The sequence below is a fragment of the Podarcis gaigeae genome (genome assembly GCF_964106915.1).
Source record: "Podarcis gaigeae genome assembly, chromosome: 7".
NCBI lineage: Eukaryota > Metazoa > Chordata > Lepidosauria > Squamata > Lacertidae > Podarcis > Podarcis gaigeae.
This window is the reverse complement of record NC_139683.1, coordinates 76191152-76207923: the sequence shown is the minus strand read 5'-3', so window position 1 is coordinate 76207923 and position 16772 is coordinate 76191152. Positions and strand designations below refer to the sequence as shown.

The 16772-nt window shown below is 41.1% G+C and overlaps 1 protein-coding gene across 2 annotated transcripts in view; it reads right to left on the bottom strand.

The window, feature by feature from the left end:
- The window catches only part of RETREG1 (reticulophagy regulator 1), a 48027-nt gene that overhangs the window by 16855 nt on the left and 14400 nt on the right, over positions 1-16772 (bottom strand). For both annotated transcript variants that reach the window (XM_083747371.1, XM_083747370.1), the window contains exons 2-3: positions 15426-15532; positions 14942-14972 (exon numbers count right to left, since the gene is read on the bottom strand). In XM_083747371.1, coding sequence (XP_083603497.1) covers positions 14942-14972; positions 15426-15532 — 138 coding nt within the window. The remainder of the gene's footprint in view (positions 1-14941; positions 14973-15425; positions 15533-16772) is intronic.

The window sequence follows — 16772 nt, the reverse complement described above, 5'->3', positions numbered from 1 at the left end:
GTGGTACGTGACACTATCCACAGAAGCCAATAAAAAACCCACACTACCTGGTAATCTGTTCACCGAGTCAGATTGATACCTATTATTTTCCTTACATTGAACAAGTTTGCCAAGACTGAATTTTGAATTACAAGTGACAGGAACAACTAGAGAATTTCCAGGGGTTTATCTGTCCAAAGCATTAACACAGTTAAAATGACAAAAAATAAAAATATCTGACTTACTTGCTACGCCTCACAAAACATTATGTATTTATAAGATTAGTATTCCTCTTTTCACACACATACACAATCTGAGTCCAGTGTGCCTTCCAAAGGTCTAAATGAGCAAAATATCTCAAGAATAAGGCATTATGCTGCTTCACAGGCACCATCAACATATGCTAACCTGCTTTATATGCTTTCCTATGTTTAAATAATTGTCTCTGATCACAGCTTCCAAAAGAACCCATTTCTGGTCTTACCTATTTGCTTCACAATAATGCTTTAAGATCTAAAATGTCAAGTTCTCTAAAAAAAGAAAAGAATAAAAAGTTGCACTGTATGCCATTTGCTTCTTGACAAGACTGTTTCCAAATGAATCTTCTATTAAGAATTATGATTTTTTTGGAATGAGATTAATTCTGACAGCACCCATAGTTACCATGAAGGATATATTCTCTCTTTTCAGTTTTAGGGGATCAATGGTTCAAAGGTATTTTTAAAATTATTCAGAGCATTATTTTTGTCCTATGATTGTACTGGGTTCTACTTTTGATCATCCATTTTGCTTCTTCAGTTTTATTTAGCTCTATTCTTTTGGTTTTGATTTCACTGATCTAATAGGATGGGTACTCAGATATATTACCTTTTCTAGTCTCAGATTTTCTGTAAATATATATGGGTGTTTATGTGAGGGGGACAGAAATTGGGCTCTTGAGAATTATACTGATTCAGAAGAAAATGCGATAGAATCAACAATACGTTTTATATCATGGGTGGGAAACATTTGCCCTTCCAAAAGTTATTGGACTACAACTCCCATCATCCACTGAAAAATACTGACTGGGGTTGCTGGGAGTTATGTTTGGAGGGTGACAGGTTCCCCACCTTTGTTTTACACCCTTACAGCAGGCTAACCTGCGGCCTTCCAGATGTTGCTGGATTACAGTTCTGTCTGTCCCAGCCAGCATGACCAATGGTCAGGGATAATGGGGAGTTGAAGGCCAACAACATCTGGAGGGACACAGCTCATCCACCCCTGCCTTAATTTTTTTTTGTTACAGCCTGATATAGACTTAAGCTCTGACCTGAAGGAAGTATTCCACAGGCATTTCTCACAGGAACACTGTGCCCTTTCTAGTAGTAATACATTACATATCTGTCAATAACAGACTACACTGGAGTTATTTGTGTCTCTGACATTTCAAGTCTCTTCTGTTGGCAGCTTCATTGGAGGACAAGCATGGGCAGTGACTTTTTAGAAGTTACAGAATGAAATGTTGTTATTATCATAAGCTCAAAAACATGGCTGTTTGCACTATTATTGCCATGCAAGAAACTTTATACACATTTCCACAGGTGTGAATTTATAGGAGAGCTACGGCAAAAAATCAGTGGGCATTCCTATGCTAAGAATCAAAGAAGCCAAACCACAAAATTCCAGAAAAGAAAACTACAGTACCTTTCGCTCGGTCCAAGGTCCTCACTTTCCGACATTCCTAACTTTTTGTCTCTTTTAAGTGTAAATCCAATGCTCAAGGAAAGTTTGTCAGTCTTCCTTTGAGCTTGAAGAAATCCAGTCTATGAGTCTCCTTTTGTGGCTCCTGTTAAGTCCCTCTGGTACAGGGTATATTTACACACATCCTAAGTGCCTGCTTATCTTGAATGAAGTTCACAGTGTACTATTTTGATTGGCTAATTCCACGAATAAACAAGTCACACCTTATTCCAAATACTGTGACAGGCTCCTAGGCGGCAAGCACTGTCCAGAAGCCAACACTTTTATGGTCATGTGAGCAGTAACCACTACCCAGTTATTAACCTTTATCTGCCCGACTAGTTTGGAGCCTTGCCTTCTCCTCTTTTGCTTGCTATGCCAGCCTCGTGGAAAAAATAATGACAACTTACATTTATCACCTTACACTTTCATCTTACCTTTACCAACCCAAGCTCAGTTTTTGGCTAATATTTTTCTGGCCACCTCTACCAGTCACACTGCTAGCATACAGCCTCCCTGCTCCCATACTAGCCTCTTATGATCCAGTGACATCATAAGGAGGTGATGTCATGGGAGGTTCTACATTTTTTCCAAGTAAATGTGGCTTCCTTCTCGGAACAGCAGCAGCAGCACATGAACATTTCACTTGGCATGTTCTCAAATGAGAAAAGCCATTTCCTAACATGGTCCCTTCTTTCCATGTGACAGGCAGAGTAGCTCAAGATTTGTGTTTAGTAGCAGATGGTCAGCACGCAAGAGATAGCCAACAAAAGCAAAACACAAGAAAGCAGTATAACATTTGAGTATCATCCTCGTAAACAATTGGATGCTTGACAGGCTTGAAAAATTCACCAACTGCTCCAAATTATGTCAGCAGGGACAAGATAAGAGCAGCCTTCTCACATCACAGCCCCATATTAATGAACTTTTGGCAGCCGTTAGTATTGACTCCTAGCAGCGCTTCCATGACCAATAGATAGTGACAATTACTACTATGAGATGCATGGGATAGCAGCAGGCACAGTCACTGTGGGGCAGGGAATGCCATGTTCCCTGCCACCTCAAGTGGATTCTCACTCTGAATTTTCAGCTGCATTAACATTTCTATATTGTTTTCCAAGTGAGAGCCATTTTCACTTCATTGGATAAAACAGGAATGAGGTTGTGCAGAGACATGCAAGTTATCCGATTAAAGCATAAAACATACCAAATTGCTGGAAAAAGTGGTTTGGTATTTGCACACACCTACGCTTGACAACCCGCTCCCACCTCAAAAAGGAACCCCTTGAAGTAAACTGAAAAGTGTGCTTTTGAAACCTCTATAGCGATTGAATATTGAGTGTTCTAGCTTCTGTTCACTAAAAGAAGCAGCAACATGGTAGGCAGTCAGGCCACGCTCCCCTATTTCATTCTCAGAGCTACAATTCTCAGAAGAGAACCTGTGAAGAAGTACTGATTCTTAAACCACTTTGACAATTTAACTCTGCAAGTGGAATAGGGGCCTCCTAACAACTCCCAGGACCAGGCATAGGCAAACTATGGCCCTCCAGATGTTTGGGACAACAATTATCACCATCCATAGCTAACAGGACCAGTGGTCAGCAATGATGGGAATTGTAGTCCCAAACATCTGGAGGGCCAGAGTTTGCCTATGCCTGCTTAGGACCCTTAACAAACCACAGCTCTCAGAATTCTTTGGGGGAAGCTATGGACTGCAAGAAGATCAAACCTATCCATTCTTAAGGAATTCAGCCCTGAGTGCTCACTGGAAGGACAGATCGTGAAGCTGAGGCTCCAATACTTTGGCCACCTCATGAGAAGAGAAAACTCCCTGGAAAAGACTCTGATGTTGGGAAAGATGGAGGGCACAAGGAGAAGGGGATGACAGAGGACAAGATGGTTGGCCAGTGTTCTCGAAAGTACTAACATGAGTTTGACCAAACTGCGGGAGGCAGTGGAAGACGGGAGTGCCTGGCATGCTCTAGCCCATGGGGTCACGAATAGTCGGACATGACTGAACAACTAAACAACAACATGGCTGTTTAAAGTGGTATCATAGTGCTTTAAATGTGTCATGTGAATATGGCATCATCTGGTATCTGCATGTGAGAAAGTGCAGTTCTGGTTACTGCTAGCAGCACACCACGAACAACAGGTAATTTTACTACCACATACAAGTCAGAATTATGTCTACTTTAATATGCGTCTCTAGATGCCTACATTGGATTGTAAACCATTCTTAGTCTAAGTGTACACTGTCAGGCTGACCACAGTAAATAAAATCCTATTTACAGATGCAACGACAAGCTACCCAATACAATGCTTTGTCAGAGTCACTTATGGAAAAAGTTGCCTTTTGTAGGTTCAGTATGAATTTAGCTATTTGATCTTTGGCTACTTTTTGAAGCTCATGAAACAAGAGTTCTCTCTCCAGAAGGCATTCCACACCTTCTTTGGGCCAATGGAACCTCAAAGTCAGACTCAAGGGCACAGCTTCATTCTTATGTGGCCATTGGTTTCAATTTCTTTCTCCGATTTTTATGGTTATACAGTTTCCCAATCTTTGTGATTCAGATTAAACAAGGAACTAAGTATAATCGCTGGACATTATTAGATGGGATGAGACATATAATTTGCAAAAATTGGAGACAATTGGAGGTTGCTGAGCTTGGAAAAACTGAAAACTAAGGTACGAGACTGGCTGCACTATGCGCAAATTCAGGAGGTCTTTAAAATAGATAAAAAGGTTGGATTCCAGGTGGAAAAATCGAAACTAGAGACTGAATTGTTAGAGCCAAAAAGTAAACTACTTTCGAGAATGTATAACTTGCTGCTTAAGTGGAATACACAGGATGAGACAGTCAAATCCGCTATGATAAAATGGGCTCAGGACGTGGGGCATAACATTATGTTTGTAGACTGGGAAAGGTTATGGAACACCGGTTTGAAATTTACGGCATGCACTGCCTTGAAGGAAAATATTATGAAAATGGTATACCGGTGGTACATGACCCCAGTCAAGCTAGCTAAGATATACCATTTGTCTGACAATAAATGTTGGAAATGTGGAGAGGCAGAAGGGACATTCTTTCATCTCTGGTGGACCTGCCCGAAAGTGAAGGCCTTCTGGGAAATGATCCATAATGAACTAAAAAAGGTACTGAGGTTTACCTTACCTAAGAAACCAGAGGCCTTCCTCCTGGGCATGGTAGACCAGAGAGTGTTTAAGAAGGACAGAACTTTTTTCATGTACGCTACCACAGCAGCAAGGATCCTGATTGCAAAACACTGGAAGACACAAGATTTACCCACGCTGGAGGAATGGCAATCACAGTTGATGGACTATATGGAATTGGCTGAAATGACTGGCAGAATCCGAGACTTGGGAGAAGAAACAATTGAGGAGGACTGGAAAAAGTTTAAGGACTATTTGAAAAAACACTATAAGCTGTATGAATGTTAAAAAAAATGCACCTTTCAGGAAACTCTAGCTTCAGCAAATGTAAGTTAATGAAATGAAAATTAAGACACAAGAATTTAGAGGTAAAATAATGAAATAACTTTATTGTGTTTAATACAAAGCATACAAGAATTGGGTTACAGTAAAATTGAAATTAGGGAACATGATAAAATGGAAGATACAATAAGTTTTGAAATAAGTTAACAAATTGCTGATGTTTTATATGACAGGGAACGTAGGGTTTGGAGGATGTGGGGAAGTCCTTTAGATTGGATGGAAAAAGAACATGGAAATTTGTTATTCTTCTATTCTATTTTCTTATAACTATTCTTTATTCTTTTTTCTGTATTTCTTAAAATTAATAAAAATATTTTTTTTAAAAAAGAGACATATAATTTGCATTGTCAGGAAGCCTATTACAACAGACTACATGAGCAGTCAATCAGGATTGCAATTTCAGAACTGGGCTTAGAGTACTTTGCCTTGCAGGTAGGTCAGAGAAACTGGAAATTTCAATAGCAAGTTCCCATGCTCAATTCCTGCTCAGCAGGGCAAGGGTGTTCAACAGCTGACTTAACATAGCCTACAAACTGGCATACTGGGAGAGAGGAAGCAGATAACTCACTCCTGCTTTTTAGGAGTGAGGCATCAAACTTGGTGCTAGGCAACCATTCCACATAAAGTGCCCTCTCCCTGCTCATCACCTGGGGCACTGGTGAAAAATGGAGCATTCAAGCAGGTTCAACAGAATCCTTGAGGTACATGCGTATAAAACTAATTTGTGCTTTAAGAGGTGATCACCAGCATTTTGAGCAGCCTCTAGAAATGGACCAGCAGCCAGTGCAACTGTTTAAGAACTGCTGAGATAGGTTTCCTCTGACTGGTCCCAGTTAGTAGCCTAGCTTTTGCACATGGCGCCAACTGAATCATCTGCCTTCTGAGAGTGCAGATCTCTGATCTCCTATGCCTCTTTTGTGGTGGTGGATCTACTCAGTTGGCCTATTATATTTCCAAACGCTGGCTAATTTTCGTCCTCTGATCTTGATAGCTAGGCACAGCTGCTCTCAGGCATTCTCTTCTACCATCACTGTGTACCACTGGCTTAAAGATGATTAGAGGAGCAGACAACTTGCCTAGAAGTAGTACAACGAAGCAGACAAAACTATACTGTGACAATGGTAGCAGCAAATAAATCCATCGCACAAGCAAACTGCTATGACCAAGTGAATCTAGGCTGCCTTAACATAATGTCCATCTACTTCACAGGCAAAATTTGTTGTAATTGGTTCAACTGAACCAATTCAAATGTAGCGTTTGCAACATGCACTGCATGGTCCTGATTATTTGGAATGGTTTCAGCTGTTCTCACCTTCAAATGCTCTAAAAACAGAGATATTTTACATGGCATTTCTTCTACATTTTTTTGGAAATGTATTTGCTGTTCTTGTGTTTTTAACTGTTTTTTAATTATCTTCAGTATACATCAAGGCTGTTCAGAAGATGATTAGTAAATTAATGATGATGATGATACTACTCCTGTATTATTATAATACATTTATTCTGACAGGTCTCTAATGCACACAGAAAGCTCCTCATTAAACATAGGTTTCCTTATTCACAACAATGTTGGAAACAGGTTTTGCACATTTAATTCAAATGCATGCAGCTCAACTTCCAACTGTACAAAGATTGAGTCAGCCCATATTCACAGAGAATTCATCATGTTCAAGGAGCCTTGAAGTCAGCCTCAACCAGGAGACATTATCTTAGTGGTAACATACCAAGGTTAATTATTAATTTTTAAGAAAATGAAGTTCTGTATGAAAGCAGAGTTGTTTGCGTATATATTAAGACCTCAGAGAAACACACATGAAACTGCAAAGACTTGGCATAATCCAGCCAAGAATAAGCACATTAAATTCTAGTGGAGAGATTTAGGGTAGCACTTAATTCTCCCATTAAACTCAATAGGACTTAAGTTATCCAACTCCTACCATTTTAAGTTCTTTAAATTATGCTTACTTGAAACTTAATCCATTCAATTTTATTAGAATATAAACAGGTAAATACCTAATTTGCCGCACTAGCACATTCTCTGAATTTGTTACAGAAAGAAGTGTAACAGAGCAATGAAGGCACTAGAAAAACTTTCCTGTGAAGTTCTGGGACTTGGAACTTCATTCTTCATTTTTCCTGCAAGCACTGCAAGGTGACCACCTTTGGGGCCACTGCTACACTGCAAGCTTAATTATTTATCAAGGCTGAAGAAGCATATCTGGAAGCATTATTGTTTCTTTGTTTGCTTAACACCATGCCCTTTCAAAAAGGGCAGCACTACTGTAATGGAAATACAAAGCTAAATAGCTAAATATATGTGCCTTTAAAAGTTAGACATGAAATTATGCTAAAAACACCAAAATATCAGTAGTATGCAGGAGTAATACAAGCAACTATAACATGATTCTCAGATCCTGTAGAAAGCCAGCTGGAACAGAAATGCTCTAGCAACACATGATCGTTGCCATGGTGTCCAAAAAAGCATCCCTGAAAATCAAACCCTATTCACGTCCAGAAAGGAAAGAAAGGAACCACCCAAGTCGGTCACACAGTTGGCCTGAATCACTAATGCAGATATTATTAGACCTGTCCTCTGAAACACTTAGAAAATGTGGTCTTCTAAATTGTTGTTTCTAAGTGTCAACAGCAGCGTGCTACTGGCTACAGAAGGGGCTTTCCATGTAAACTGATAAAAATTTTCCTTAAGGGAAATATATCTATGAAAGGGAATTTAGTTTCCAAACAGTATGGGCATATTTGTGCCAGGGATAAACTACAGGTCCTGTCAATTACAGTTATAGTTATAATGAGGGACTTCTGTTTTTGCTCATAATAATCAGAAGGAGAATAATATGAAATATACTTTAAAGAGTTTTAAAAAAAATATTCACATCAATCTACTGATTTGGAGGAGGTTTGTAAATTCCTAGTAAACACTTCACAACAGTCTGTAGGTAACTCTGCTTCTAACAGGTACAGTGTGGATTGCAACAGACACGTGGAAGAGATTTGTGCAGCAGCGCTCCATAGGACAGAACAGCAGTGGAAAAAAATGCCTCTTTACCATTTGCACCATATAGGCTGCACAATGGGACTCTATGGCTCCAGCATGTCACTATTACCACACGTTTATCTACTCTGTTTCCAAGCCAATCATCTTCTTGGCAATCTCCCTCTGAAGGAGTGCTAAAAGGATTCCTAGGCCAAAAGCTGATCAATATGCCAGCTAAACCACTGCTAATATCAGTGGATAAATCCTCCACTGCATTCTGGAAACCAACTACAAATCAGCTACTTCTCATCATAGAAGAAAAGACCTTAAACTATTCTATACATGTTGAGAATATGACAGTTATTACAGCAATATTTCAAAACAGACATTTGGGTATTAAACATTTCATAACAAAGCTTTATATCAGAAAGGTTGTGTAGCATTCTGTACATGGGGACAGATCATGTGGCACCTGCAGAGGCCTTTTATGTAGGACCATCTTCATTCCTTCTGATCTTATTGGGTGTTAAGATTTTCAGAGGGTGATTCTAAAGGTAAAAGGAGGTAAAGGACCCCTGGACGGTTAAGTCCAGTCAAACGTGACTATGGGGTTGTGGTGCTCATTTCACTTTCAGGCCAAGAGAGTCGGCGTTTGTCCATAGACAGCTTTCTGTGTCATGTGGCCAGCAGGACTAAATCGCTTCTGGCACAACGGAACACAGAGCGCACAGAAACGTCGTTTACCTTCCCGCCGCAGCGGTACCTATTTATCTACTTGTACTGCTGTGCTTTCAAACTGCCAGGTTGGCAGGAGCTGGGACAGAGCAATGGGAGCTCACCCCGTCGTGGGGACTCGAACTACCAACCTTCTGATCAGCAAGCCCAAGAGGCTCAGTGGTTTAGTCCATAACACCACCCGAGTCCCAAGAGGGTAATTCTACTATCCTCAGAAGTGTGGTGCATGGTGGGCTGGGAGACTGCTTTTTCTGCGGCAGTTTAGTTCCTAAATTGTGGAAGTGCCTCCCTACAGCCAATTGCTCCCTTTCTCCGGATACTGCTGTGCTGCTGAGTCCCCCCGCCCCCAAGCTTACTCTGAAGAATCAATATTGTACAGCTTTTGTTATGCTAAAGAGACACATCTCTACTGTGGTCTTTTGACATTTTAGGTACAGTGGTACCTCGGGTTACATACCTTTCAGGTTACAGACTCTGCTAACCCAGAAATAGTACCTCGGGTTAAGAACTTTGCTTCAGGATGAGAACAGAAATCGTGCTCTGGCGGCACAGCGACAGCAGGAGGCCCCATTTGCTAAAGTTGTGCTTCAGGTTAAGAACAGTTTCAGGTTAAGAACGGACCTCCGGAACGAATTAAGTACTTAACCCCAGGTACCACTGTACTGTGTTTTCTGGGATCCACCTCTTTTGTCGAATTCACACGGTTCCGCTCCATTTGGAATGGTTTTGGTTGTTTTATTGTTTTCAAAGTTTTACCTTTTTATACTTTTATATTATATTTATAGTTACCCACCAGGGGTCCTTATGCTGAAAGGTAAGAAATTCAATAAATAAATAAACTTTCCTGTTGCTCACATGGTCCGTTTCTCCACCCCTCCCCAAGCTAGGTTTAAAACAGTATTTTTGTAGCCAATAGAGTAGGCTGCAGTGTGTACTTGTAATGTGTTTTTGCATGTGGTGCTCACAACAGTTTCTCCAGTCTGCAGCTGTGCCCACAGGCCACCAAAGACTGGCAAACACATGAGTGCTTGCTACATATTCAGGTATAAAAAGATCCCAAGCTAAAATCAGTCTTGCAGACACTGGGATTAGGGAGAAGGGCTTGCAGGGAATGCTGCCGAGAGCTTAAGCAAGGACAGGCGCTGTTGTTTTCTATAGCGGATTATAGTAGGGAACGTGCTACAAACAGAAACAGTGCACCACTTCAAAGTCGTAAGTGATTTATGGCACATAAACACATTGGATCTCTACCGTTTTCTAGGGAAATGGCTTCACAGAAACTGTGTTGCAATGTGCTGTGCTTCTATGCAGAGCTGCATAAAACACAATGCTGCATACGAGCAGAGGGGATGCTGAAACTCTTGAAAGGAAATAAACATGTTATTCTGCTGATGTGTTCACATGCTTTGATAAGCTTGTTCCAGGACATTCCTGCTGAAGTTAGTGACTAATCAGAAGTGCTGCTGGGGAAGCACACCCTCCATGTCGTCATAACCCGGATGTTTGCACATGAACCTCAGCTGCTGCTGTTCCAGGTTCTTGTGCCTTCTGTAAATAATTCCCATAGAGTGTTTTGTAATCCAATGCTTGTGTTTCGAAAACCAGGATACAAGAAAAGGTCACAAGGCTACATTTTTATTCTCCAGCAATAGCCATTCTGGGCTCTACCCTTTTGTACTTCACAAGCCTCACTCTCTCACACTTTTCCGACTATTAAAAATCCAACAGCCACATGATAATCTTTCAAACTTCAACAAAGCCAGTCTTTGCCTACAAACAAATCAAAACCTTGTTTCTTCCTCACTGAACTTTAGTAAGATTTTCCATTTTCTGTAAACAGTTAATAGATAACATATAAAAAATGTAACTGAAGTTCAAATAAAAATGTACAAGTTTAAAAAACAAACATACCACACCTTTCTTAAACAATGGGAAAGAGGCTTCTATTCATTAAATCGTGTTCCTGTGAATCTTAGATCTTTGTGGAAGTATTTAAATTCCAGCCTTGTGTTTTCAACAGAGGTAGGAAGATAATGAACAAAATAAAGGAGAAGGAGGAGGAACTGGTGGATATAAATTTATATGCATCAGCTTGAAAAGGAGTCTGATAGAGTACCAGGTCTCCACAGTTGCTGTTCTGAGCTATGTTGTTGTAGCAATGAAAACACGCCAGAAAAGCACCCCCTCTGCCATTACATTTACGCAAAGAATTCATTTGGACATATTTCCAGAGGCAAAATACAAGAGTCAAACTCCTAGGAGTAAAGGAGCTTCAGAGGAAGAATACAACATGAAACAGGTGAACAACATGAAACAGGTGAACACGAAACAATTCATCAGGAAGTCCAATGCCCTCACCCATGGGTCAAATCAAGGCAAAGGTGATTTTTTAAAAATCACACTGTTGCTGTTTAGTCATTTAGTCGTGTCCGACTCTTCGTGACCCCATGACCAGAGCACGCCAGGCACTCCTGTCCTCCACTGCCTCCCACAGTTTGGTCAAACTCATGCTGGTAGCATCGAGAACACTGTCCAACCATCTCGTCCTCTGTCGTCCCCTTCTCCTTGTGTCCTCCATCTTTCCCAACATCATGGTCTTTTCCAGGGAGTCTTCTCTTCTCATGAGGTGGCCAAATATTGGAGCCTCAGCTTCAGGATCTGTCCTTCCAGTGAGCACTCAGGGCTGATTTCCTTAAGAATGGAGAGGTTTGATCTTCTTGCAGTCCATGGGACTCTCAAGAGTCTCCTCCAGCACCATAATTCAAAAGCATCAATTCTTCGGTGATCAGCCTTCTTTATGGTCCAGCTCTCACTTCCATACATCACTACTGGGAAAACCATAGCTTTAACTATACAGACCTTTGTTGGCAAGGTGATGTCTCTGCTTTTTAAGATGCTGTCTAGGTCTGTCATCGCTTTTCTTCCAAGAAGCAGGCGTCTTTTAATTTCGTGACTACTGTCACCATCTGAGGTGATCATGGAGCCCAAGAAGGTAAAATCTGTCACTGCCTCCATTTCTACCTGTGTTAAATCACACTACCTGTGTTAAATTACCTTACCAAATATCTGGTTATCTATGCTATCCATGTCTGTTTCAATGGTTCCTTGGCACACTATAGGTGCTAATACAATTACCTCAGCAAGCTGGTACTGTAAGAGGTTCAAATGTGTGCCTACCTAACATATATTTAAGCTCTAATTATCACCAATTTCATGTTTGCATCTCCGTGCCATTCAACTTCGCCTTACCATTGTCTCCTTTATATAAAGGTAAAGGTAAAGGTACCCCTGCCCGTACAGGCCAGTCTTGCCAGACTCTGGGGTTGTGCGCCCATCTCACTCAAGAGGCCAGGGGCCAGCGCTGTCCGGAGACACTTCCGGGTCACGTGGCCAGCGTGACATCGCTGCTCTGGCGAGCCAGAGCCGCACACGGAAACGCCGTTTACCTTCCCGCTGGTAAGCGGTCCCTATTTATCTACTTGCACCCAGAGGTGCTTTCGAACTGCTAGGTTGGCAGGCGCTGGGACCGAGCAGCGGGAGCGCACCCCGCCGCAGGGATTCGAACCGCCGATCTTTCGATCGGCAAGTCCTAGGCGCTGAGGCTTTAACCCACAGCGCCACCTGCGTCCCCGTCTCCTTTATATACCCACCAACTAAGAATTCACTAATGCATCTGATAAAATAGTATTGACTCTAAAAAAGCTTCTGCCACAATACATTTCTTAGGTCTTTAAGGTGCCACACTTGGATTGTTTTTGTATACGCTTTATGTTACTTACTCTCAGGATTCCAGTTCCAAGAGTTCCATTAATATCAGGTTGAGAGTGGGATTTCTATTTGCAAGGATAAAGATTTCCAAATCTTTCCCTTTTAACACAGTGAAACATATCTGGCCACCTAAAAGGATATGTGCCCCCAATTTGTTATTTAAAATATACACAAGGGGTTTTTATTAACCATTCTGCAGGGGCCCCGATCGAAAAAGGTTGGGAAACATTGCTCTACAGCAGGGGTGGCCAACTGTCAAGAGACTGATCTACTTTCAGAATTAAAAACTGGCAGTGATCTATCGCCATTTTTTGGAGGTTCAGCTCAAAGTTGTTCAGCTTTTTTTAGGGAGGAGAAAAGCCCCGTAAAAGCTTTTTGTGGGGGAAAGTTTCATTTTGGGGGCGCGGTTAAAGGTAAGGGACAAAGGGGTAAAATCACTCACAAAAAGATTGCTATGGATCAAAACAGCAGCACAGAGAAAGCTCCGTCTTCCCTTCCAGAGATCATATAGCAATGGAGGGCGTGGCGTGGGGGCCTGGCAGGGGTGAGTTTTAGCTACACTAAGGAAAGGGAGCCAGAGATCCACCACGATCTACAAAAACCAGTAAATCGGAATACCGTAGACAATAAGAAAGGGAAAAAACACTCTGCTGCCCTCTACTGGAACTTCACACCAGCTTCCAAAGATATGGCCCATTCCTTTAAAACCAAAAGCAGAGACAGCTGGAAGAGCCTGCAAACCCCCAGCAAACTGACATGCTTCCACTTGTTCAAAAGTAAACAACTATGGGAAGGGTCCATTTTTTCTTTTAGCTTCTGTTAATGACGGTAATCATAGCTATGTGCCCAATTAGTGAGACAATATGAATGTTAGATGTTCTCTGAAGGATATTGTTATCTAAAACACTTGCAGTTGTGCCCTGTATTGACAACTATGGAAGGCAGAGATGGGAGGGGGCAGAAAGGGGCTGAGAAAGTGCATGTAGACACACACACACACACACACACACACACACAAAATCATTGCTGATCTGTGACTAGAAGTTTCTTTTATACCTGCAGGTCACTCCATTGGTAAAATGCAGCCCACATAAAGTGTGGTAAGCAGATGAAACATTCACATATTGTATAACAGAATAAAGGATAGCACAACTGACGAGTGTCAGGAATATGAAAAGTACAGTGGTACCTCTGGTTACGTACTTAATTCGTTCCGGAGGTCTGCTCTTAACCTGAAACTTTTCTTAACCTGAGGCTCCACTTTAGCTAATGGGACCTCGCGCTGTTACCGCGCCGCCGCCGCACGATTTCTGTTCTCAGCCTGAAGCAAAGTTCTCAACCCGAGGTACTATTTCTGGGTTAGCAGAGTCTGTAACCTGAAGCGTATGTAACCTGAAGCATACGTAACCCGAGGTACCACTGTACCACAAAAAGACATGGTACAACGTTGGAACAGACAATACAGATGTGTTCAGATATAAATAAACCCTCACCTTCTCTTTCTTCATTCCCTGCCCTGCACCTCGATACCTATCTAACATTCTTGGCACTAACATGTACTGTACCAGAAAATAAAATGCACTTAAAATATTAAGTCATGAAACTACAAAAGAAAAAAGGTAGAATTTTATCTGAAGTCAACAAGAAGGTCACATGCGTATACCATGATCAAATGCAATGCACCACAATGGTGTATTGAAATCTGAAAACCTGGTTTTCGATTTTGAGTTAGGAGTGAACACTGGTTAACATTAATCATGAAGACGTAAGTACAGGCATAATGCTGAACCGTGATTAATGGTGGCAGGGGAAATGGAGCACATGGTTCTATAGCTCATTCACAATACTTCCACTGCTGGGTTAAGGCATGAGCCACATTGCAAATCTCACTTTATCCTTTTTGTGCACCAAACTGCCACACACACATAATGCAATTACAATATTGTAGGTATTGGCTGTGGTGTACAAGCCCGTATAAAGCTTGGGATGAGGATACTTAAAATATTTCAAGTAGACTAACAGGACTAGAGGCTACAAAGCTCTAGGTATCCCTAGAGGGTATCTAGAAGGACCTTGTCAATACAGAAATATGGGCAGGAGAATGTCCTATAAATAAAGGCTAATCTAGACAACAAGTAAGATCTATTCTAGAGCTAAAGCGTTTAATGTCCCAATACCATTTTAAAGTTCTAATATTGAGTAGTCACCAGCAATATAACACTAACACTTACCGGTCAGTGAGGCTTCTCCACAATTGTGCACCTGAAAACAAGATAAGGATAAATAAGATATTTTTCCGCATATGGTCCAATGTTTATAGCATATGCACACATTCTCTTGTATTAACTAAACTATAAAAATGCAAAATTGGGGCCTGATGTTCTACTGAAAAAAATCATATCCCACTATGCAAACACGAGCACTTAAACAAACCTATACTAGAACTCTAGAATGTGGTCTTGGTCTACATATTATAGGGGACTGGTGAATTTGAATATGTCAAAGAATAAATGTATGCAATAGGAGACCCTGTTCAGAAAGTCTTTCTTTAGCAAGCTAATAATATTAACCTACCTTTCTACTTAACATAATCCTCACAGAAGCTTACCATAAAATTTTAGTACTGCAGTTAGAAGGATAAAGGGATATTGACAGGTTTCCATACATTGCTGATAAACATTTGCATGTTAAACAGATACTGAAGCAGTGTCTTACCTCTTTCTCTAGACAAGACCAAATCCTGCATGATCTGCAGCATTACAACGCCAAGGAGTACATGTGAAATTAGATGATACAGTCTCCAAGGAGTCAGTGCAAGGAACCTAGGAGAAGAGAAATACCATTTTACCATGCAGATATATAAAGTTTCCTTGCCATATGAAAGCACAAGAGCAAGTCAGGTAACTTAAAGTTATAAAGAGCTCCCCCCCCCCAAGCTGGTGCCCTCCATCATTCCTGACCACAGGGAATGATGTGGGAGTGTGGTGGGAGAGGGGTACTGAATATCTGAAGGGCTGACTAGCTTGGAGAAGGCTGTCACTGATTAAGGAGAAAGGCCTAACAGAGTTAATCTGGAATTAGGGAGTTAAAGGTATAGCAGGCCATTATCATCAGACTGCAGAGACTAATCAATGGGTTCATGACACAAATGTCACTTTCCTACTCCACAAAAGGTAGAGTATCATAGCTGGTGAGTCTTAACAGAACTCTTAGTCACTATACTACGCCAGCACTGTCAAGACTCATCAGCCACAAACCTCTATGTTTTGTGAAGCAGGGCAGCACCTGTCTCACACTTGTGTCACAAACCCCTTCCCTGACCTGGTAATAAAAATGTCCATATTACATAGCTGCTGTAAGGCTATGTGATATAATGTGAAACACCAGGAAAAAGACCAGCCTATACAGATTATTCTTATGCTGGTGAGCAGGAAAAGGGGAGATTTGTCAATGAAATACCAGATGCCCCCAACTGACAAGTTTTAACATCTGGGAGAAATGGTTGAAAATGTTACACCCAACTATAAAAAGCAGTTATTCATTCAAACACTAATTACACTCAAGTTTCTATCTTCACAGTTGCACAAAAATGCTTCATATGTTTGTGAGGAGCCCTTACTAGCTCTCATTTCCTCTCCTCCTTCCTTTTTTCTCAATGAGATTTATATTCTGCTCTCTGCCTGGTGACAACACTGATAACATTCTGGTATCAGGCAAAGGCTTAAGCCCCCCCCCCCAAAAAAAAATTCTAGCATGCAGTATAAGTTGTTTGGAGCATGGTTTTATCTAGTTTTGCTGGTGAACTTCTGTGACCACTGCTTTCTGTTACATTCATTTTTAATGCCAATTTTTAATACTGAATTTTATATCTGTGGGTTTTTTTAATAAATAGGTACTCCACCTTGAGAACCTAGTATTGAAGGGCAGCCTAGAAATAAGGCAAAATAAATATTTACCATTGATTCGATACACATTGCTCATGACATAACTGCAGTTATTTTCAATCTCAATGAACTCCTTCCTAGAGAGAGAACTGGGCAAGATGCTATGCTGCTATCCTGG